Source organism: Paramisgurnus dabryanus, chromosome 7 (assembly GCF_030506205.2).
Source record: "Paramisgurnus dabryanus chromosome 7, PD_genome_1.1, whole genome shotgun sequence".
Lineage (NCBI taxonomy): Eukaryota > Metazoa > Chordata > Actinopteri > Cypriniformes > Cobitidae > Paramisgurnus > Paramisgurnus dabryanus.
Window position 1 is genome coordinate 19,242,803 of NC_133343.1, and position 26,087 is coordinate 19,268,889.

Consider the following 26,087-nt stretch of genomic DNA (forward strand, 5'->3'; position numbering starts at 1 on the left):
ATAACCCAAGTTAGGAAATTGTGTTTAGCTTTGATGTATCTGAAGGTCATGGAATTACACATATGCCTTTCCAATGTCAAACCAAAGGGTAAGCAACACCCAAACCCTACGCTCTTGTCTGAAGTAGACATACGTGGTGTCCACAACACATCTAGTACTTCATCTTATCTCCGCTGTCTGGGATGAACCGGGCACGATTACATTCCTACTGTATAGATTTACCTTGTAACAAGTTACCTTCGTTTCCAAGTCCAGGATTAGTTACTGTATTTTGGCACCTGGAGCTGAAAGCCAGTCAGTCATTGACAGGCAGTCAGTTGAACTTTGTCAGTTGATACGATCTTTTGGCACAATTCATTATTCATGAGCTTCAACACCATATGAGACTTAAGTACAACTAAGAGAAAAGAACCTGTGTGTGTTCTCACACACAAAAAAATACAAATGGCTGTTTTTTCTTTTTATCCTTTGACAAGTTAGTCTTCCAGCTTATCATAAGCTCTAATATACAAACAGAAATGAATGCAGCAAAGTAACAATAGGTATTTACAGGGCTTTGCTACACAGGAACAGTTGAGTTGATTATGTTGAGAAGTTAATCTGCCCTAATAATACAGCAGACTGCAATTTCACATATTTGGAAACTACATTGTTGCTTGTTCTAGGAAATTTTTCTAGACACTTTTTCCTCGTACACGGAGACATCAGAGTCAGAGAATCTGGTTACATTGAACAAAACATTCAAAACAAAAAGCATTAAGAAATGTTAAAGTTCCAAACACTGTAGTTCACATCTTTAAGCTAATAGGATCAGTAATTATGAATTGTTCTACTGCCTTCCCACATACCATTAGCATGTTGTATTTTTTCTGCATGTATTAACATAATAAAGATATCTTTAACATCAAGGTATTGGAGAGAAGCACAGTGTTCCAGAATCACGGATACCATTACTAAAAGCCAGCAACACAAAACTACAAATACTAAAAAATTTAAGAGATCCTTACAAAAGCTTTCGTCAAATACCACTGTAAAGAAATAACACTTTTCCCCATTAAAACGGCAATGCTTGTGGTTTAGTTTTTTGGCTATTATCCTGAAACAATGATCAAATTCCACACACCTTGACTGATATAACAATGACTGACAATGAAAATAAACATTTGTACATAATAAAATATAGGGGATACATTCTAGTCTGGTTTATGGTCATCTTAACTCTCACAGGGTGAATATTTGAGGCTGTAAGACTTGGCAGCAATCTGCAGAGTTCTTCATCTGAACTCCAAGTAGATGGCTTAACAAAATCCTTTGGTGTGTATTTTCATATAAACGGATTTGATTGCTTGGATGGAGTGATGGAAAACTGTAATACGAAGTGCTCAGATGCAAAACCCTCTAAGTGCATCTGACATGTTTTCTTTCTTTTTTTATCAGGCTCTTTTGTTTATGTTAAGTAGTTACACTTTAATGGCAATGAAAAGGTAATTAATCAGTAATTGAAATGCCTTATTTTTTTATATATATATGTTACTTTAGTCATTTGATTAGTATTTAGCAAATTTGACTTTTGCTGCAAAACCCTCTAAGTACATGCAAAAATCTCCACTTCTAAAAAAGTCTCAAGTCACTCTTCACTGTCCTTTCTGAATTAAGCTAAAAAATTAGTCCTAGTACAATATCCTAATATATTCCAGTGTTTCCCAAGGGGCAACCTTCTGGTTTCTATCGTGAAGCCAACACGGAATTGACGTAACCCATTTGCGCCTGATGCTGCGCCCACCGGTGGTAGATGTAATGTTTCGGCGCAGCATCAGGCGCAAATTAAACTGCAATTCATCGACTGGCCGCAAGAGACTGCCTCCAAAAGGGAGTCAATCCCATATTACGTTAAAAGCCCATGTTTACAGCCTGGTACAAAAAGTGTTTTGGTCTATATAGCTAATTTTTCCCATAAAGGGACATTCCACTTTTTTTGAAAATATGCTCATTTTCCAGCTCCCCTATAGTTAAACATTTGATCCTTACCGTTTTAAAATCCATTCAGCTGATCTCCGGATCTGGCGCTTGCGCTTTTAGCATAGCTTAGCATAATCCATTGAATCTGATTAGACCATTAGCATCGCGCAAAGAAATAACCAAAGAGTTTCGACATTTTTCTTATTTAAAACTTAACTCTTCTGTAGTTACATCGTGAACTAAGAGCAACAGAAAAAGTTGTGATTTTCTAGGCAGATATGGCTAGGAACTATACTCTCAAACTGGCATAATAATCAAGGACTTTGCTGCTGTAACATGGCTGCAGCAGGCGTAGTGATATTACACAGTGCCCCGAAAATAGTCCCCTGCTATTGAAAGTAACCAAGGGGACTATTTTCGGGCACTGCGTCCAAAATGGTAAGAAATGTTTAACTATAGGGGAGCTGGAAAATGAGCATATTTTCAAAAAAAGTGGAATGTCCCTTTAATGAAAACTGTGAGGCGGGTGAATTTTTTTGGAACTCATCCTTTTAAATTATATTAAGCTTTAAAGGTGACGTATCAGGAAAATCGGACTTTTTCATGTTTAAGTGCTATAATTGGGTCCCTAAGTCCTTCTTTCAACCTAGAAAATGTAAAAAAGATCAACCAAGTAACTAACCTCTTACCTCAGGCAGCTCGCTCACTCGTAGCATTGAGTTTAATGGTGCAGGTTCTTTTAAATGACCATAACTTTCTCAATTTTCTACCGATTTTCAAACGGTTTGGTTTTTTACAAACGTTATTAACGTGGCTATAATTCTGGATGCTTTAACATGTTTCATGAATTTTTTATTTATTTTTGGTATAAGTATGCAGTGTCATAGGTACATCTTTGACATTTATAACAAACCAAACCGTTTGAAAATCTGTAAAAAATTAAGCAAGTTATGGTCATTTAAAAGTACCTGCATCATTAAAACTTAATGCTACGAGTGAGCGAGCGCCCTGTGGTAAGATTGCCGCCAAAATGCGGACGTTCCACTCAATTGGCCAGCAGCGAGGGCGAGACATCTAGCCTTTATACATATCTATGATTAGGAGGATTTCAAATGATAACTCATGAGTCTCAGATTGATTTTGGAGTCTGTTTGACTGATTCATTAAAAAGAAGTGGTTCATAAAGGGCATTCATACCAAGGCGAACCGCACTTGTTAGACTAAATGTTCATCCTTGCGTGCAACCAGCGTAAACATTGCACTTTGTATTATTATGCGACAACCAGTCTTTCTCTCTCATCACACATAATTCAGACTCAATCCAGTCAACACAATTCCTTTTGTCCATTTGCATTAGAGGAAAAGTGCATTTTTTTACCATGCGTCTTTCATAACAAACTGTAAACGCAGTCAAAGCTACAGTAAAAGTGATTAAATATAGTTTATAGGAACATAATTTAAAACATTACATTTAAAAGCAGTTCTGGATAAGAATTGGTTTCACGTTCCAATCTCTATCCACAGTAATGCTGTGTGCACACCCCCAGCGACTATGCCACTGTGTGTTGCTTGTCTCTTTGAATGAGGTCGTTAGGAGGGGTTCCTAATTCTGGTTGTCCTAGTAACAACTATAAACAAACAAAAAACCGTTGTCTTAATAACTCAGTCGTTTCATTGGTAGTCGCTCCTGAACGTCATTTGCTCATTAGTTGTTTGTATAGCTGGATACACCCACTGTCTATCTCCAATGGTCACTGCTATCGCCAGATGCCAAACTTCCATTGAACTTAACAAGATTTGGTAGCTCTGTCGTTTTTAGTCGCTGGCAGTGTACACGCAGAATAAGTCTTATCCATCTCATGTTTCTTTTAAGGGGCTGATTATATGTTATTTATACTGTATGTTATACCAGAACACAAAAACTATAGAACAGTATCATGGAATTGGTATAAACCTCCCTGATGGTAATGTTCCTGTGTTTTTTCACATAAAGACAGAATGTCCTGTTGCACTGTTCCCTAATATGACCCTATTTTGAATCAAAAATAAACTTTTCAGGGCTACTCCCCTAGTCCTCACTTCAGTGCCTTTTGGTAAGCAATTACATGGCACTAAAGTGCCTTCGGCAGCCAGAGCAACAAGGGATAAAGGGAGAGAAAGCAGTAGAAGAACCTCTGGCTGGCACCCAAAACAGTAGTTAGTGACGCACGATTGACAGACTAACCACATCATCAAGCACCAACCTTTCTTTCCAATCTCCACCATACTGATCACCAAACTCTACCATTGAAAGGTTTTAAAAAAACTTATGTGAAACTGATACTTTGACTGTCAAAATCCCACGAAACCTTACACATTCCAACCAGAATTATTGTAATATTTGTGTTTGCAAAGGGTTTAAAGGCCTGCTTGCCTTCAAACTCAGATGGCAATTAGGAATATTATCCTCTTTTTATGAACTAAAACTAATCCTTCACAAACAATGCAGACAATATTCCTCAAACATTATACTGTCCTCTTCATTCACACAATCCATTTAAATTTAGACCGTCAGAGTGAGCTATTCTTTATTTCTTTTGTGAAACCGAAAATGTGATATTCGGTCCAAACTATTATATTCCAAATCTTCTGAGCCAATATAATAGATTTGAATGAGAAACAGACAGAAAACTCACTGAATTATTTAGTCTCAGCAGTCAACAGCTCACCAGGGTGAACGATTATCTGTGAATAATAACTTCTCGTTTCATCCCTGATACTGAATAACCTAAAACTTGGAATGTAACGACAACATGTGGAAAAACATGTGTTAGTGGCTCACATGTGTGTACAAGTGGTACACATTGGTACCTTATGGCGCTTTTCCATTGCATAGTACCCCACAGTTTAGGTCGGGTCAGGTCGGGTCAGCTCACCTCACTTTGGCTTGGTTAGCTTTTCCATCGGGTTTAGTAATACTTCGGAATGGGAGGGGTTATAGGCGCGCTGTTATATTTGCGCTGCCTACTGGTGTGACATCATACAAGTAAGAGCGTTGTTGGAATGCTATACATCCCCAAACATTAATTTATTTCTCAATCCGCCACAAAATTTAAATTTATCACCATAAATAGACGTTTGCACAATGCGTTTATCGCTACCTCTGTCTCACATAACAGTTTCTGTACAAACACCAGTGGCATCAGTCGACACCATAGACTGTAAAAAAAAGATGGACGACGCGACGTCGCCTCCCACCATTGTAATGAATTGAAGCCAAAAATGTCCGACCACGGTCGCCGCCATGTTACGTAAAATCGTCAGTTTGGAGCCAAGGCATGCGCAGAAGGAATCGTCCGTGGAGCCAGAGGCGGAACCGCGGTATCAAACTTCCGCCCAAACGCCCGCGCGACCAATTCAACCACGCCAATCATAATGTCACCCCCGTTTCTATTGCATCAAATTACATGCTAAAATGAAACTTACCACAATAATGAAGACTTGAACATATACCAGCGTGATAAAAACTACTTGAAAGGACCAAAACCATCTATCGGAAACTTTTATTGGAAGTGTAAATATTTTTTTTAATTTAGAGAAGAGTCCCATTCGTTTTAATGTAGAGGGCGGGATTTATGACTTGTACTGCAGCCACCAGGGGGCGATCAAAGAGCCAGAGGCTTCACATTTCAAGGCTTATGAGGCACACCCGGTCGACACGCTCTGCTAAGCCTCATTTAAGTTGCATTTAAACATATACGCGGACATGCGCGCCGCAAATTTGCCACCACAAACTGCACATCTTGAAAAAACTGGTATTGTGTTCCTGATTCTCAACCTGTGGATGTTAGCATGAAGCTAACATCCAAAGCTAGCATGAAGGTAAAGCTAATCTTTTACAATATAGTGATGACACTGGTAGTGACGATTCTCTTAGACCAATCAGTGACCTACAGTGTTCTCATGTCACGTTTTGGTATCAGCTCGGGTCGTTTGAAACCCCAACCGAGGTGGTACTAAAAAATGTACCGGGTACTACGTACTGCACTCAGTGGAAAAGCCCCCAAAAGGTCCCATCCCAGTGACAACTTTGTAAAAAAATAACTGTGAGTGTAAACACACAAACTGTGGCATCTTCAATGGATCACAAATGTATGAAAGCTAAAGTCATTTTTCATGATCAACTATTTTCTACATAAAATCATCCTACATAATGTAAAGAATATTCTGTAAAAAAAACTTGATATCTTTAGGCTGAAATATAACTTTGCTGTAACTTAAAAATTTCAGATTGGATTTCACAAACAGGGTCACAGTTATTTTTGAAGACTATACTTAAAATCAAGACAAAACAGGTCAAAACAGTTTATGTGAAAACTTATAGTAGGCTAAACAACTTGTTAGTAAAGCTTCATTCCCAAATGTTCACTGACCTTCAATGAACCTTAAATGCTGAAGCTGTAAAGTCTGTGTTTGCCTTAGAGTTAGTATACAAGCTCCAACAAAGAGCTGTGGTGCTAGGTCTCTGCATAAAATTCTGTTGTATATGCATTTATGATGATGGATGATTGGGTGAGTGGAAAATAATGAGTGCACAGACAAGTGTTTACACTACAATGTCTACACTACCAGTTGACCTAATCTAAACACACACACAATAGCTGTGTTTTACACATCATACTGGCACTGTTTATTTACCAGACATTCAAACAGCTGCAATAAAGAATGAAAAACCACAGGGAAATAAAGAGCAATTTACCCAAAGATTTACAAAACCTGTAAGATATATACTGAAAGACTACAGAGTATTTAAAATTCAATCACACACCCCCATGCTGTTTTTTTATCATTCTGCATCCTGTGTGTTTTTGTGTGTGAGAAAGAGAAAAAGGGGTTGGACAGAGGGCGGGGTTTGTCAATTCAGAAGTATACAGCTTTTTCATGGGGACCAGTTATTGAGCAATCAATTTTGACCTTGTTAAGGTCATTACACTAGAGTCATGTTTAGCATATCAAAGCCATTAAAAAACAGGGGAACATCCTGTTGTGTTAAGTATAAACTAAACATTTTCAAGACAAATAAAAGATACATTTATCAAACTATTAAAGTATATAACCTTTCTAAAAATGTGCCCACAGTTCAGTTTAAAAAGTGTAAATGTTTTATTTTAATTTTACCACTTCTTCTCCAATGTGTATTATCAATGAAATGCCTTAAAGGGACACTCCAATTTTTTTTTTTTTAAATATGCTTCATGTTCTAGCTCCCCTTTTTTACAGTTTTGGAATCCATTCAGACAATCTCCAGGTCTGGCGGTACCACTTTTAGCATAGCTTAGCATAATCCATTGACTCTGATTAGACCATTTAGCATCGCTTAAAAATGACCAAAGAGTTTCGATATTTTTCCTATTTAAAACTTGACTCTTCTGTAGTTACATCATAAACTAAGACAGACGAAAAATTAATAGTTGCGATTTTCTAGGCAGATATGGCTACACTTTTATTCTGGCGTAATAATCAAGGACTTTATTGCCGTAACATGGCTGCAGGAGGAGCAATGATATAACGGCAGGGTTTCCCGAAGAAAATTTGTTAGTTAAGGTGGTAGGGTTGTGTGGGGGGGGGGCATGCAATCAAAGGGGCGGGGCGTACGCATCATGATGAAAATATATTTTTTAAACACTAAAATAAAACTCAATTTTGAAGAAACTATGACAGAAGATGAACACATACTAGATTATTAATGAATTAAATGTTTTATCAACTGGCTAGTTATCCTCCAGATAGTGACGGACCATGTCTTTCTCTCATTTCGGACATGTGGTGCGCGTGCCCGGTTCACTACTCTCCGAGATGCACTTGACGGCCTTTTGTACGGTGAAATTTTTTTGGACGACCTAGTTAAGGTGGTAGGGTTTCCCAGCTTAGGTGGGCCGCCTGAACTGAAAAGTGCTGCGGGAAACCCTGAACGCAGTGCGTGAAAATAGTCCCCTTGGTAACTAGAGGAGTGTTTTCGGGAACTGCATAATATCACTGCGAAATATCACAATGAAACTCTTTGGTTATTTTTGAGCGCTATGCTAAATGGTCTAATCAGATTCAATGGATTGTGCTAAGCTATGCTAAAAGTGGTACTACCAGACCCGGAGATCGGCTAAATGGATTTCAAAACAGTAAAAATCAAATGTTTAACTCTAGGGGAGCTGGAAAATTAGCATTCTTATGTCTGTTTTAACATATTTCTTAATGCAACGGAAAGTTGTTTTTTTAAGTTGATAACCTTTAGTTGACAACGCAGGCTTGGAAAATGGTTTGCTACTTGCTGTGGTATTGCCAGTCAGAGGCAGGTGCAAGGTGCATTTCATTTTACTGGACAAAAATCGTGATGAGTTCAAGATGAGTCATAATTTTTTTAGAGAAGAATACTTGTGTGAACATGTAGGACTTCCACATGGACTAAAATCCACAATGAAACAACAACAAATCCACAACAACTCTGAAACTAAACTCCCCATGGCACACAATCTACCTTTCTAACCCTACTACTTGATTTACAGGAAATGGACCATACGGAGCTTTACACTAAAAGTCCACACTATCAAAGCTTTTAGTACCATATTAAAGGTCGATAACCCTAGTACAAGGACTCCAAAAAGCAGAGATTGTAATTCTTATCTAAGTGAATATCAAAACTATCAACTGAATGTACCCGGCTTCCTCTACCAGGTGTAATTTGGATGGTTGCCACCAAGAACAGACCCATTCTTCATGCAACATAAGCAAGCAGACTAATCTTTTGTGCAAGACTAAACCTTGATGGAGGTGTACATATCTACTGGCTGTACAGACACAAAGCTGGATTTTACCTGGGTGTTCAGGTGATATGCCTTCAGAGTGATTGAGACTACATGATACATACAGTTAAAGAGGTCACTGAGTCCAAGAGACTGAGGGACCATTAAATCTTATTTACAACCTTAATATAGCCATAAAGAGTTTTTTATACATTGTATGCTTAGTACAGAATGTATGAGAACAAAAATGGCAGCATTAGCAGTTATTGTGCCTGCATTAGGTGTTTGGTGGAAATAAATACATCTTATAATTCAATTCAATAAGTGATTCAATTCACAGGGTCACTCACAGGGTCAGCTGGTCCACAGAACTCCCGGAAGGCTTTGGGTGCGTCAGGAGCATGGATCTCTAGGGCCATGCACGGTCCCGAACAAAGTTCATCCACCATATTCTGCAACACAAGTAATCAAGAGTTAACTATTCTCCCCGCTTTACCTGCCGAGCCTGTACTAATGAAAGAGCTTATTATTTGAACAGACCTTGGGATAACATTGGAGCAGCTGGTAGACTCAGGTTACCTGTCCACCTCTTAATATAAATATAAATTAAAGGATGTCAAAGCTAACAACTGTTGCTATTGTTCTTTGCACAGGTTATCTGCAACAAGACTAGTGTTTGGGATTTATACGGAGTGCCCACCAAGGCCAGACCACTAAACTGCCCATGAGCCACTTCCTCATCTTCAGATCTAGTTACATTGTTCGCAATAGTTTTTTTTTAGTTTTATATTACAAGAATTAAAGCATTCAGATGCAAAACCCTCTATGCACATCTATCATGTTTTATGGTAAATGAGCGATTTTATCAAGCTCTTTTGTTTAGGTTTAGTAATTTCAGTTTAATTGCAATGAATCTGGCATATCAGTGCCATTGTTCATCCAATTAATCTTTTGTGCACTTTGAGGACTAGTGAATTTGAAGCAAAAGTATTTAATGAACATATAATACATGCTGGGAGCATTCTGTCAACATCATCACCTAATTTTTGACAGAGTTGGTGTTTAGAGGCTTTTGCATCTGAGCTCTTCAATTACAAGTACTAAATTTGAAAACTGGCAGGTTTAAATCTTTTATAATTCAACAATTTTTTGGGGTTTCCAAGACAACTTCCAATAATTGTGAAGTGTCATTTGTTGCTGCAGATTTTCATATGTAGCATTTTCAAGATACAGACATAAAAAACTACAGTCAAAGTCATTAAATATCCACTAAAGTCCATCAAAAAGTATTTACAACCTAAATGAGTAAGCGAGTGGTGTAAGATAATTGGCAAAGAATAAAGACAGAGAAGCCGATCAAAGAGCTTCCCAAGTCTTCACATATCTATCAGTGGCTGTGTGCTGTAATCACAATAATGAAAAAAATTACATATTCAAGCTTAAGAAAGTAATTAAAAAAATAAAGTATAGGTTAACCCTTTGGGGTCAGACCCATTTGGGACACTGGCAGAAGTCTTTCCCCGCTAGGTTTTTTCTTTTTAAGTTACCAGCCAGCACCAGCATTTTCACAAAAGTTTAATGCCTTCCAGAAAATGTTCTTCTTTAAATATATAAACATACAATATATCAAATGAAAAAACAGACCCTTTGCTTAAAAAAAAACAGTTGCATCCTACCTTAATTTGTTCTATTTTAATCACCTCTCAAATAGGGATGTTAACCGATGACTGTTTGACCGATGGTTGACCGTATCAACGTTAACCGGTCAAAGTTGACGGTTGGCGGTTAAAAAAAGGGATCTGTATATTAGGCTATTATAGACAGTGGACTAAACGCTACTACAGTTAGTCATCTCTTTCTTTCCAAGATCTTTTTGTGTGAAGTGAACAAATCCCTCACACTCATTTTTTCATAACTGGTCTGTTTGTACTTTATTAAACCAATAAAAAACATTTGGCGCGAGGTCACTGCGTTTGGTTTCGCATGCTCACAAGGTTTTCGAAAAGTAAATGCTACATGCTATTATTTGATAAATTCCTTTATTCAAATAGTAAATAAAATACAGCAATAAAATAATTAAAATTAAATTCTCTCCTGGTTGTATTCCAAATTATTAACATTTGTGTCTTTTAGGCTAACAGTAAAGTGCAGAGTAAGTTTTGTTTTTGTAAATCCTCAGCCATGATTTTTACCACTTTATTAAGTTTTGCTTTGTAGACAGCATTTCTTTAAAGTGAATTTCGTTTTGTATAAATTGTATCTTAATTTTAATAAATGTTTCATCAACCAAATGCATGTATTTAATAAATAAAAAGCAAATATAGCAGAGTATATAATTACCGGTCCGTGCATGAAGGCGCCGGCACGGTGCGTTCACTTGCATTGCATTGTTAATTAGAACGCACCTCATCATAAATAAATAAAACTCAGCGTAGGCCTATATGCCTCATACATTAGCATTAAATATCTTTGCTGCATTTGTTCTAGAACAAAAACAGTGCGAGACCTGCTTTGGCCGGTGCGTCTTTTACACATTCTGAAGGTGCCCGTTTAATCCATTGGTTTTATCGTGTTGCAGTCTATTAGGCAACATTCCGCATAAGATGGGTTTAGATTTGGAAATACATTACATCTATATTTCAGTGGTAACAGAAAAGGTGATGATGATCATCCTATGTCTTTATTATTACTACCCCAAACTAAAGCGCAGTCTCTTCGAGCTGTCATTTTCTTAAATGAGCCGCGGCAATTTTCAAATGAGCTTCACAAACGCCTTTTTTTTTTCAAGTTCAACGCGATCACCTAGTACCTAAACTATTTCGAAACTAAGCACGGCGCCGCGTTTGCGGGACTCATGTTTTGCACTGTAGTGGACTTAAAAAGTGTTGTGAGCACTGTGTGTGTGTGAGCCGGAGGCAGAGCGCAGAGAGATGTGAGTTGCGAAATTGCAGGCACGGCTCGAAATGGCTGTTATTTTAAATAGCATAGCATATTTTAAACTAATAGGCCTATCGGTTAACCGTTTCAACCGGCTAATGAGGCTCGGTGGCCGGTCAAGAACATTTTTCGTTTTCGCCATCCCTACTCTCAAATATGGATAGGTCTCTTCAAAAAGACTAAATTTTGAGCAAAAAGCTGATAATTGCATTTTTGTGAAGAACTTTTGATAAAGATTAGATTCAGAGCGATGATCAAAACATACACGGAGTTCTTTCTATTTGCCCTAAGGAGTTGCTTCTGGGTTTTTATAAGTTGGGTACGAGCACCACCTGGTGGATAATGGCGTAAATACGTATTGCCGGAAAAACTCGTCATTGGCAGTGAAGCGTTTTCTCTTAATTGACGAGTTAACTCATCAATGGCGAGGAAAGAGTTAAAGCATATCAATGGCTAATATCACATAACACTGTATTCAGCACAAACTGTGCTACAATAATATGGGAGTAACATGTATGTACAATATGTTTGTATTTTTAAATAAATGATGTTTATGCATGGTCATTAAAAAAATATTTTAAAAGTAGCTGAAATAAGGCCAAGGAACACATACTGTACATTCGTTTACAAACAAAAATGGATCCTTTAGAGCTTAGAATTTGCTACAAAAAGATGTAAAAACCCACTTTTTTCCCCCACTCATTCACATAAACAATATATTGATTTAACTTTTGTAAGACCCGAAATGGTGAATGGTCGACGACTGACAAAGTTGTAGCTGGAGGGAAGAGGGAGCTTGGTGGAGCTGGTGGGATGACAGGCCATGGCAGAGTTGAGGAAGCAAGAAGCCAAGGTGGAGAAGATGGGTCGGAGGGCCGAGGTTGAGTCAGTGTCTCGATGGCTGGAGACCAGGTAGCTGGAGGTCCCGAAGCACCCCTGACCCAACAGCAATGGCGTGCTGAGGGTGAGCTGAGGGATATCCTGGTGACAGCGCACCCAGGGCTGACGCTGTGGCTAGCGTAGGCAGAGGAGGGAGGCTGGGCAGGACCAGAGACGAGGGTGAGCTGAACGGGACCAGCGGAGACGAGGGTGAGCTGCACGGGACCAGCAGAGATGAGGGTGAGCTGGATGAGACTAGCGGAGTTGACTACAGACAATGTTCATCAAAGTGTATCAAGTTAATGTTTTCAGAGTCCAGAAATGGCTCACCCTCAGCAGCAGGAGCGCAGGCAGAGTGTGTGTCCGCCCCCTCGATTTCCAGGAGGACTCCCACGACAATGCACAATGTTGCCGGCTTACACACCTGGTCAGATGTTGGGGGATCGGGCTCTGGTGTGATGTTAGGCTCAGTTGCTGTCTTCGGCACTGGCTTCTTTGTTGCGCCGGGCTCTGACTCTCCGTCAGCTGCGGGCTCAAGCCGATCCGTTGCAATTGGGTGATGGCTGGCTGGGTTCTGGTCAGAAGTGGGGCTGGTGCCATCCTCAACGATGAAAACCAATCCATAGGAGAGCAGCACCTACTCCACAAATGCAGCAAAGCTCCCTTGAGGAAAACTGCAAGCGTGTGGCGGTATTTATGCCAGCACGAAAAAATGGGCAAAGGCAGTAGTCCAGGGAGGGGGTAAAAGGTGTTAAATCCAAAAAGTCCAATAAGTGTTCCTTGAGGAAGTGATCTCCCTGCTTAAGGCACAGGAGGCGAACACCAGTGAGGTCCATGTTGTGATGGTGTCCAGGGGACACGGAAAACTAAACTTTAAAACACGGTAAACAAAAAACACTATCACAGGACGCCGCTTACTGTTTGGTCGGTTCTTCTGTCTAGATTTCATAAATCATGTAATACATATAAAAGAAAAATGAGAACCGACAACGAATAAAGACAATTGTGAGTATAAATAGAGTCTGGGTAATGGTGAACAGGTGAAGACTGTAATCAAAGATGGTGGATGACAAGGTGCAAAGGATGATAGGTGATGTAGTGTGGTGAGTGAGGGCAGATGCCAGGGGATAAGTTACAGATATCAAGCTCCTAATGGGTCTTGATATAGGATGACAAAATCACTACAGGTATACTAAAAAGAGCACATTACCAAACCATTACAAAGAAATTGTACGGTCAAGTCATATTTGTTTGTAGATTCACACAAACATTTACATTTACATGGTTACAGTTCAGAAATAGTGTTGTCAGTGTAAGTGTGTTATTTGGGCACCTGCTGTCTGTAGTCTGTGCTTTGGTAAATGTCAGGCTATCAGCATGCTGATGAGGTAGTTTTCATGGCAACAGCCAAAGCCCTTTACTCCAAAATAGCCTCTGGCATAAATTATCCAGAACCAAAATAGGTCAATTTTGGTCTAAAGGTTTAGGTGTATGTTATATAAAGAAGTTATAGCTATTTGGCTAAAATTCAAAGATAAAAAATCAGTTGATTAAAGCTAAATAGAAAAAAGGAGTGTAAATGTTTTCCATGTACTGTGACTTAATCCAAGACATTTTTTTTTGGTAGATAGGGAGTAAAGTTTGCGGTTATGACACCAGTGAATGACCCATCTATCAACCTTTCAGTGACTACACCCACTCTTCTCATGAAAAATTAACCCTGGAGAACCCAAGAAGATTTTTGGTAGCAGCAATTAACAAATTTGACCCTGTGGGTTCTCCAAGGTTAAATATAACTGGAATCTCATCTGAACCACACAAAGCAACAGAATTAAACTCCTGTGACATGGTTTTGAATAGGTTTTGGATGTTACAATGGCTACACAGAAATGAAAAAGTACATACAAAGGCTTATAAATATATCCTTTACTGAAATACCTAATTGCAGCATTTAGAGTTAAGCAACATATACTTACAGTGTATTCTGCTACGACCCCTTTATAAACCTCTAAAAACTCCTCAGCATTGGCTCGATCCATGCTGAACTACAGAACAGAAATGTTATCATGTTAAATTATAAAACACAATTCATTTTCCATACCTCATATAAGAACATTGTTTTTACATGAATAAGCAAATGTGAACAAAATAATATGTTTTAATGAGTCAGAAAGGTTGACATCACATCATCACATCGTTTATATAAACTACAAACTTAGCACAGGGCATACATGCTTTAAAATAGTACCAAAACCTTCATTGATTCACTCTAGCCCCAGGGCATCCTCTGTACACTATTTTCAGCAGGATCATGTGACTGAGATGCTGACCTGTAATTGGCCAGCTAACAACTCATTTGGACATGTGGGAGGCTACTGAAATGGTCACTGATTATATGGTCGATGGTGGGGTCAGGTTACACCAAAGGGAAAAAACAATTGAGTTTTCTGTTTGTTCACATTAATTTTAGTCTATTTTAAAGTCTATATTAAAGTCTATGATAAATTTTAAGATATTTTTATCAATATCATATATTTAGTGTTTGAATGTGAATGTAATTATTGCAATTATTTGTTAGCACAAATCTGTTTGTAACATTTAATGTCATTCTTTTCTAAGCAACACCAGCATGCAAACTGTATAGAAAATAATGCTATAATATAAATAGCCTTAAAAAAAAAAACCTTACCATTTGTAAAGCTGTGATCTCAAATCCATTTTCTATGATTGACTTCAGAATCTTTCCTGTTAGTGCTGAGAAAACAAGAAAATGTTCATTTGAAACAGCAAAACAGATTTAATTCAGTCTTGGCTTACATCCATCTAAAGAAAACACTGAATAAAAGCAACAGCTGTGTAAGGGACATATGAACACACAATTTAGCATCACAGATAACAGATTAAAAATAGGGAAGGTTACAGTGGTTATTTTAATGGTATAAAAAAAAGGTCAAATTTATACAGATGTCACTCTAAAATATCATGAATGTGATGATTTATCTAAATAGAGCAATGACAGATAAATGACAGGAATATTGTTATTATTGCTAACTCAATGACTAATAATAAAGTCATTCATCACACCCCGCATAGTACTTTTGTAAAGAATGTATAAATTTAGGGGGTTTTGAATAAGAGGTATATATACAGTAAATGCTCATCAAAGACTGACCAAATCGATTCAGTAAAATTATCAGGTATCTCTAAAATAGTCAATAAAATCCACTTTAAAATGAATAAAGTGTGTACTTTTCCTTTTTAAATAGTTTAGATGCAAAACCCTTTAAGTGTGTCAGATATGTTTTTTGTAAAGGAGCATTTTTATCAAGTTCTTTATTTAGTTTCAGTAATTTACTATGGGGTGGTGATGGCGTAGTGGATAAGACACTCGCGTGTGAAAGACCCGGGTTTGAATCCACTGTGACACAGCATTGTGTCCCTGAGCAAGACACTTAACCCCTATCTTCTCCAGAGGCGTGCGACCTCTGACATATATAGCAATTGTAAGTTTTTTTGGATAAAAGCGTCAGCTAAATGAATAAGTAAGTAAGTCAGTAAGTAATTTCAGTTTAATGGCAATGATACAGTTATTCGTCAGTAACTGAAATGCTTTATTTTCACAAAAGTCAATTTACTAATTTTATTGGTCGTTTGGCGGCAAATTCTTTAAAGGGGACATATAATGAAAATCTGACTTTTTCCACGTTTAAGTACTGGGCCGACAGTGCTTCTGTCAACCTAGAAAACATGAAAAATAACAACCCAGTAACTTCGTTTTGGTAAACCATTATCTGCAAACACATAAAAAATTAGGTCATTGAAATTTGGCTCCCCTTGTGATGTCAGAAGGGGATCTTATTATAATAATACCGCCCCTTTATCTGCAATCCAACCATGGTACTACCATTTAGTGCAGAGAGAGAGAGAGAGAGAGAGAGAGAGAGAGAGAGAAAATAATTCAAAAGCACAATTAAAGAGTTTCAGTTTCAACAAACCACCATTATTGGGATCAGGGTTTGCATTTCATCAGCTCATTTGCATTTTAGAGCACACACCCAAGCACAACACATTCTTGCTAACACCTACAAAGTGGCATTTTTAACATTATAATTAAGTATCTGTGGGGTATCTTGAGCTTTACATACATACTCTGAGGCCGGAATTAAGCGTATTTGAAGCGAAAGTATTTGATGAACTTATAATACGTGTATAATATCATTGTCTAATTTTTTACAGAAGTGGCTTTTAACCGCTTTCAAATCTGAGCTCCTCATATATATATATATATATATATATATATTTATTTTTTTTTCCTCTGAAGAATCCTCCATCTGCCATTCAATCAATAAGACCTCAAACACACAGTGTTAGTTATACCTGTGTTGCTGTGATGGGCTAGATAAGATTCACGAACAAACATAGCTATTAGTTTGTATGTTTATAGTTCACTTGGAAATAAATCTATGCTTTTCTTATTAGATATTTCTTAAGCTGGGATAGGAGAATGTATTGTACAGGTGGCAAAGTATTGTTAAGGCTATAATCACATGCTTTAACCTAAACTGCACTTCTAAGAGAAGTCTAATCATTAGATAGAAGTCTAATGATTAAAAACTTGAGATGCTAACACAAAGGTTTTAAGTCCAATACCAAGTAGCAGTAATGTAGGAACTCATGTGATTCCGCTACACTGACTTTGTGCCCTTGACTGTCCCTGCAGGTAAAAAACTATGTTGCACTTGCATTGGATGAAAAGCATCTGTTAAGTGGCAAGACTTGTGACCTTCTGTTTAACCAATATAATCATGCCGAGTTAAAGGCCAACAAACAGTTCATGAAGGAGCGGCTTCAGATGGGAGACTTTGATCTCAATAACACGAGAGCGAGTCTACTTCTACTCTTTTGGACTGTGTGGTGAAAGATTTTATTAATAAAGGCACAAAGTGTATCTATCAGTAAAGTAATGGCTTTGTGGTGTCTATTTCGTTATGGTAAATTGCTGCATGTCATGTTTTAACCACATGAAAACATTTAAATGCAGCGATTTAAAGATGAAGTATGTAATTTTGTCTTGTTAAACACTTTATCCTGTCAATCACTGTTTAAACTTTAAACGTAATTGCTGGCAAATGTTAGTGCGGATTTCAAATGTTATTAATTAACTGTTATGGAGAATTTAATCTTTCCATATACAAGTAGTAGTAGTAGTAGATAAGAGCTGAGCTATCTGTTTGTCTGAATGAACTAAACTGCCTCAGGGGACTTTGGTTTGTCTCTATTATAATTATTAATATACGGCATAATTGTTTGTTGTCCAGGTTAGGTCACAGTGCATTCTGATATGTTTTATGGGCAAGAACAGAAGTACAGAAGTGCCTTACACAGTGTTATTAAACTGGCTAATTCAAAGGATATAAAATCCCTTATTTGACATGTTGGCATAATAGTTGTCACTCACAAGTAGCAAGAGAAAGGGCAAAGTCTGACCAAAATACTACACAGCACTTATCAAACTTGGAACAGCTGAAAAGAGCGATGATAGCCTATTTATTTAACTGGATGGGACACTTTTACGCAATTGATATAGTGCATGAAAGCATTATGTGTAAAATCTCTTTTGCCATATAAATGACATCTTTACACCCTAACTCTCCCTCAGCACCCCTGGTGCCCCTCAGCTTTCAGTTCTGACAGCAGGCTTTATACACAATCAGCCCTGTTGCTAAGAAACAGAATCAGCGCTGCCAGAATCAGCAAAGGTGATTGGTTTAATCCCTGGGGAACACATATATTGATAAAAACATAAATATATATTTATCGTCCAAACATTTTAAATGGGAGATCATCTCTACTTTGAAGGTCTATAATATCAATAGGGAGAACAATAGGGAAGTTCCACAACTTGGAAACTGACTTACTGAGATGGACTTTGGACCACATGGCGTAAAATTCACAATACATTAATGAACAATTTCCAACACTGACAGTAACATTAACCATTTAGAAAACTTCACACCACATACCAGGTCCTGGTTAATCATTATATTCTATTAAAAAAACATAAAAAACAATAGGCAAGTAAAAATGCACTACAACTATATAATATGACCCTAACCTGCTTTGAGTAAATGATTATCCATTAATTATAGCATGCTGCTTTTAGTATATGCCAAGCAAAGGCAATTCAGAGAATCATGACCTTTACACCTTACTTACAGCTACAGCATGTACTCACACTATGCATACTCCATGATCTTCTTATTCTCAAGGTTACAGGACTTCCTTGCAATACACAATGCATGCAGTATCAAATATTGTTTGGGGTAGGTCCTCTCAAAAATTAAGGGAAATATTTTATGCGTGGGCCCTGGGACACATCTCATCAGAAGGTCCTGGGTAAGCCTAGTTTTTGGTGTAATATACTCCTACAGTCAACAGATTGTTTAACAAGCCTTAACAACATGGTTGGTGTAGTTTATAATACAACAGCGTTCTCTTTTTTTGTTTCCACATAGTCTGTGCTATCACTGCCATGTACTTGCCCTCTCTGCAGTAGCTTTCATTACTGGCTTTTTTATTTTTTTAAGTCTGGTGGGCTCCAAAAGATAACTTTTGTGCTGTCATTCTCATAATGAGAACATTGTTTATATTCTGTACATTAAAGCACTATGGACGCTAAACTGCGGTGTTAAAGGGATAGTTCACCCAAAAATGAAAATTCTGTCATCATTAAATCTCCCTCATTTTGTTACAAACCTGTATACATTTTGTTGTTCTGATGAACACGAAGCAAGATATTTTGAGGAATGTTTGTAACCAAACCAAGCATGAGCCCCATTCACGTCCATAGTAGGAAAGAATTATACTATGGAAGTGAATGGGGCTCATGAATAGTTTGGTTACAAACATTCCTCAAAATATCTTCAGCCATGTTCACCAGAACAAAGACATTCATAGAGGTTTGTAAGAACAAGAGAGTGAGTAAATGATGACAGAATTTTCATTTTTGGGTGAACTATAAATGCAATGCAGTCAAAAATTTGGGTGCACCTAACTTTTGTGCTGGTGCACCTAAGAAAAAAGTTAGGCGCACCAGTGCAACCAGTGCAAAAGGTTAGTGTTGAGCCCTGTCATTACTAAAATCATTACTTACAAATATTGTTGCACTGAGTGCATATATGTGTGCAGTAGTGGGATTGGTAAATCTCTGGTAAGTTTGTGATTCCTAAAGAATGAACATGATGCTAGCAAGTGAAATGAAATTAGGTAAAAGCTAAAGGAGTGAGAATTTTAAAATGGTACTAAACTAACTAAAATCCCTATAAAGTATGTCAATACTACAGTATGAAAAGTGTGCAAGCATGACGTTTTCGGTTTGTGATCGAATGGGCTGTTGATGGGGATCTGATGTGTGTGTGTGAATGTGTGACATTCCCTTCATGTTAATAAGCCTACAGCAATGTACAAAATCAAACAGTAGCCTGCTTAGTCTACGACCACTATGGGAAACATCCACCTCAGTCCTATCGAGAGGATTTGAGATTTCACAGGTCAGTGCTCTGGCGGCATGCTCCACGAACAGGGATCAGGAGATGGATTTGGGCAAATCCGGAGCGAAGGCTTGGTTAAGAATGTTCACTAGCTTTGGTGGTTTCACACTCATCAGCGTATATAACAAGCAAAACAACAGTAGGCCATGAATGGATGGAGGCAGTTATGTAAAAAGGAGACAACTACAAAAGAAGCAAAAGGATTCTGGGATAGCAATCTAGTTAGTTGCTAGTGGAGTGAAATTAGGTCTTCACCCAAAACAACAACTTTAGGGTTAAACAAACATTTTGGCAGTGGGTGGGAGCGGCAGGTCTACAGGAATATGCTTTGATTTCTGTGTTGCATTTTTGAGAATTTCTTAAAGGAACTATCATAAATTTCAAGTAAATTTGATAATCATAAAATCTAAAGTACTGTATAAGCACAAACTTTGAGACTAAAACGCTGACAGCCTACTTATCGTCATTGGATTTACACGCATGCAAAATTGCTAGGGTAAATTCTGGGTCAGAATTAGAAGCACTTGTAAGTGGCTGTTGAGTGGGCGGTGCTTTAAAGAGAACACATCTTAAGTCACTAAGTGGGACAAGTGTGATGGGGTATAAGATATGAGCCCTGTCATAGTTCTCTGATGATACTGTGCCCTATCTGAAAAGCTTAAGAGTCACGGATGGGTTAATAATGCACCACATGCAGCACATTACAAAGAGCAAATCTTTAACTACAGTATATTTAATCTGAAACAGGTTATATCAAAGATGCATGAATAGACATAATCAGTAGGTTGTGACAATGTTTGTATGTGGGTTTACCCTCTGAGATGGCATGAGGTTTGATGATACAGCAGGTGCAGTCAGAAAACTTGGCTGTGTTGGAGGGGCCATGACCGGCAGTGGAGGGGAAGAAAAACTCCAGCTCCTAACAGACAAATTTACATTGCATTATATTAGCATGCATGCATGTCTAGCATTCACAGACTTACTTATTATATCATACATAGAGTGAAAACAACCAATCATTTATTTAGCCTCTATAATGTGACTAAAACAAAGTAGGGGTAAGGGACATTTTTTCATTATAAAAATTTTCTATCTATCAAATCTATCAGCAAGAATCAACTTTGAATTGAATAATTTTACATGAATATTTTGGGGGAAAAGAGATAAAAGTAAAAATATTACACAGTTTTTAATAACTATACATTAAACATAAAGATTAGCAATATTATTGTATAATATTATTTCATATCCCAAAAATACAGACTATGAACAAAAGTAATTGGACACGGCACTAAATTAGTATATTTAGGTGTCGATCAGACCCACTACCACAGGTGTATTAAAACTCAGTGGTGAAGCATTTGGTAAGCATTGCAAAAGGTCATGGATCATGGAAAGGTCAAGGTCGCTTTGGATAAAAGTGTCTGCCAAATGTCTGCATTTGCAAACATTTGTGAAAAAAGTTGTTCTGAGAAGCTCAGTGAATTCAAGTGTGATACTGTTAATCAGTTTGTGTACAGATTAATTCTAATTTCTATCTTGATTAAGTAACATTGACAGCTATTTTTAATTTGTTAGTCATTTCTTTTTGTTTTTTTTACCCGTGCAGCAGACGCCAATGAGTCTGACCCATGTCCTGCATTTTTAGTACCATCGGTACCAAATTGGGCTCGGAGACTGTGAGCTGCATCTTTTCGGGCCACACCAGAATCGGTCGGGCCAAGAACTTTTCTCCAGACTGAGACTGCCTCATCTCCCATCAACTCCATAGCGATCACTGGACCAGAGCTCACAAACTGCACTAGATTACTGTAATTGAACAAAAATGGGATTCAGCTACTGTTAAATTCACTGATTTCAATCTTAAAATGTGATATTAGTTACCTCATTTAATAAACATAACAGACTGGGACAAATTTACAACAGTCACTAATACACTACATGTATAAATCAATGTGATGGCGATAACTGGTGTACATGAAAAGTCAAAGGAAGGTCATTTCAAAGTCACTATGACATTGACAATGTCAGTGGATTTGTGGTTCAAGTGTCAGAGTCTCCTTCAAAATCTGCCCTTATATATAAGTCCAGTCAATCATTCACTTAAAGAAAGACTCACTTGAAAAAAGACTTTGACTGATGTTCCGTGTAAAAGTCTGCTGCCTGCTTCCTGTAAGAAAGCCATAAAAGTACACGGGGTTAATAAGTGATCTCCAAAGCATTTCTCGGCTGACTTCTATAGTGACACTGAGATCTGCACAGATCTTTGACACAGAAAAAGGCGAAAATGCCTGGAGGTTTTTATAAAAAAGGGCCTTGTCTATATGAATGATACAATTATTTAAATTAGTGTGAAAATTCATTTACTAGCTTATCGAAGAGGGGAAAATGCCTATGTGACAATTTACACCTCAACGATCAGCTGTTTGCTTCTTTGAGGAAAGGTTAAATACAGGGAAACCTGACCAGGCTAAAACAACAAGGACTATAAGACAAATCGTAGAGTCAGCCGTTTTCAAGAGGAAAGGGAAAGATTAACCATCAGCACTTTCCATTCTCTGAAAAATGTAGCACTAAACCACTTGTATAGGAAGGCTGTCAAATCTTTTATCACTGAAGGTCCGCAAATCCAGAAGGAATAAGCTTGCTAGCTTTAGACATGCAAAAGACCTGGAAATATTACATTTCTTATACAATTATTTCTAGGTAATTTAAAGAAACAAATAAGTTATTATAACTGTTCTCTCAGTGTTTCTCAATCAGGGGGTGGGGCCCACAGGGAGCATCAACGGATTTTTAAGGGGGCCTTAAGATGACTTAAAACAATTCAAAATAAGACAAAAAACCATTAAAATAATAATAAAAAAAATGATTGGGTAGAAATAGAGTGAGTTGGGGGCCTTCAAATATTGTTTTGGGCAATAGGGGGGCCTTGAAGTGAAAAAGGTTAAAGAGCACCTATTTCATTGCTAAAAACGTTATTTTGTGTATTTGGTGTAATACAATGTGTTCTCTAGTTTATGGTAAAAACACATTATTTTGCACATACCATACATTTTGTAGCTCCAGATTTCACTCTCTTCATGAAATGCATGGATTTAAAAAGCTCTGTGTCCCTGATTAGCTAATCTGTACGTTGTGATTGGCCTAAATACCTCTGACGTCTGCCGGAAATGTGACGCTCCTTACCATGTTTGAAAGATTCGGTCACAATGCAATGCTAACAGGAGTTAACTTACATTAATGTTGGTCTTCTCTACATCACCAATTCCGGAAGTAAACTGTTGCCTACAATCCATGTGTTTGTTCAAGTCCAATATTGCGTCATCGTTTACTTTGGGGTTTGTACCTTTTGCATATCATTAACATGTACTTATACACACTTACACACCAAAGGAAATGTAAAATCGTGAATTGGTCCATTGGTGCTCTTTAAGACCCACTGGCTCTCTCACATATAGTCATACATATAGTTATCGAGATATAATGTTACAGGGAGCCATTTTGAGCTAATATTGCCTAAAAATTAGGCTTGAGTCATCTCTGTGTAAGACTAAACACCTAGTGTTATATGCTTTAAAGGGGTCACAAGTCTTTTTTAAGATGTGCAATAAATCTTTGGTGTTCCCAGAGCACATATGTGAAGTTTTAGCTCAAAAGACCATATAAATAATTTATAATTACATGTTAAAATTACCACTTTGTAGGTGTGAGCAAAAATGTGGCGTTTTGGGTGTGTACTTTAAAATGCAAATGAGCTGATTGAAAATCAAACAATGATCGCAATTATGGTGGTTTGTTGCAATTGAAACTCAATTGTGCTGTGAATTATTTTCTCTCTCTCTCTTTCTCTCTGCACTAAATGCCTGTACCGTGGTTGGATAGTGCAGATTAAGGGGCAGTATTATTATAATAAGAACTGCTTATGACATCATAAGGAGAGCCAAATTTCAATTACCTAATTTTTCACGTGCTTAAGTTGCAGAGAATGGTTTACCAAAACTAAGTAGCTGGGTTGATCTTTTTCAAATTATCTAGGTTGATAGAAGCACTGGAAACCCAATTATAACACTTAAACATGGGAAAGTCAGATTTTGCCATGGGCCCCTTTAAAACTTTTTGTACTTGTAAATACACTTGTAAATATACCCAGTACGCAATTTAGCGTTTAAAAGACTCTAATAGCTGTTTAAACAGAGGTCAGACGTCTAGGCTAAAACTCTGGGCAAAATTTGGGCAGTCAGTGAGAATGTAATAGACATGTAACCATTGTCCAAAAATAAATGTAATAAAATAAATAAATAAAAGAAACCAAACTCCTGGTAATCACTGTTGACTTTGCTTACACAATGGAATACATCTCACAAGAAATGTTGGCAAAAACGACAACCAAATTATTTTGTTGAGAAGTGGTTTCTTACAGCCAGATTATATCGGGTCTATGGACTAGAACAGTGGTCACCAACCCTGTTCCTGGAGATTTACCCTCCTGCATACTATAGATCCAACCCTGCATCAGCACACCTGCCTCTAATTTTTAGGTATAGCCATAAAAAAGCTTGATAAGCAGGTTCTGTTTGATTGGGGTTGGGTGTGAACTCTGCAGGAAAGTAGATTTCCAGGAACAGGGTCGGTGACCACTGGCCTAGACGGTGACATGACGACTATTGCTTGCTGGGTAGCTTTGACTATTGTGTTTATTGTTAGCTCTTAATGCAAAATGTTAAATGCTCCCTTACAGTATTTGAATAGATGTATGAATAAATGTAAATATCCCTTGACTTAAAAACTTCAGTTCACTAGTACCCTGCCCTTTAACAAAACGGAGTAAAGAAATCAAGAGAAAACTTTTATTGCTCAGCTTGATTTTTTATTGCTAAGGAGACTTGATTGCTAATTATATTTCATTCTTAGATAGACACAAATAACAATTGTTGATATAAAATTACCTAGCAACAGAATTAATGTCGACAGTATAACTTGTTCGCAAAATAATTTGATGACAACAATAACATCTGAATTTGATTGCAGACTTTGATGTATGAACAACAATTCCAAGAGTTTAAGAGGCTGTTTACACTTGGCATTAACATGCGTTTTCGTCGATCGGATCACAAGTGGACGACGTTAATGCCAGGTGTAAACGGTGTTCAAAACGTTTTGAACGCGTCCACTTTCGACCACTTTCAACCACATTCAGAGGTAGTCGAAACCACTTTCGATCGGATCGCTTTGGAGTTGCGGAACGCAATGTGGTTGAATGTGTTCGAACAGCCACATGCGACCGCCTTCTCTCCGCCCATTTATCTAATCTGAGGTATTAAACACTAATTTTACGTCTTTTTTGACTTCTGCCGTGAACATACGGTGAACAGCGCTATTTTTAGCCTTTCATTGATAAAACTACTGCGGGGTGTTCTCCGTAGTTTCGTTTTGAAAGCGTGAAAGTTGCGCGATCCTATTTCATCAATTGCGCTGAAAATTCAGAGAAAGCTCCAACAAATAAACGTACAAAACACTGTGCAGCATGTATACTTGCTAAACAAGCAGCGGGCTCCGACATAATATAAGTTTGCGTCCATATTAACTCATAATTACTCCCGCTCGCGTTTGAATGACAGCAGAGAGACTCGCCCACCGTCTCACAGACCACCCCCTCACAGTATTCAGGACAGATGCGGTCGAAAGTGGACAAAAGAGACGAATTTAAATACCAGGTGTAAACGCAATGTGTCTCTCTCGTCCACTTGTGATCCGATCGATGAAAACACATCTTAATACCAAGTGTAAACAGCCCCTAAGAGGCTGTTTACACTTGGCATTAACATGCGTTTTCGTCGATCGGATCACAAGTGGACGACGTTAATGCCAGGTGTAAACGGTGTTCAAAACGTTTTGAACGCGTCCACTTTCGACCACTTTCAACCACATTCAGAGGTAGTCGAAACCACTTTCGATCGGATCGCTTTGGAGTTGCGGAACGCAA

General features: G+C 37.8%; 1 protein-coding gene across 3 annotated transcripts in view; it reads right to left on the minus strand.

Moving 5' to 3' along the window:
- Nucleotides 1-26,087, minus strand: part of nme7 (NME/NM23 family member 7) — a 51,136-nt gene that overhangs the window by 13,949 nt on the left and 11,100 nt on the right. For all 3 annotated transcript variants that reach the window (XM_065240543.2, XM_065240528.2, XM_065240535.2), the window contains 6 exons: nt 22,221-22,271; nt 21,703-21,910; nt 20,915-21,020; nt 15,241-15,305; nt 14,528-14,596; nt 9,086-9,187 (listed from right to left, as the gene is read on the minus strand). In XM_065240543.2, the coding sequence (XP_065096615.1) occupies nt 9,086-9,187; nt 14,528-14,596; nt 15,241-15,305; nt 20,915-21,020; nt 21,703-21,910; nt 22,221-22,271 (601 nt within the window). The remainder of the gene's footprint in view (nt 1-9,085; nt 9,188-14,527; nt 14,597-15,240; nt 15,306-20,914; nt 21,021-21,702; nt 21,911-22,220; nt 22,272-26,087) is intronic.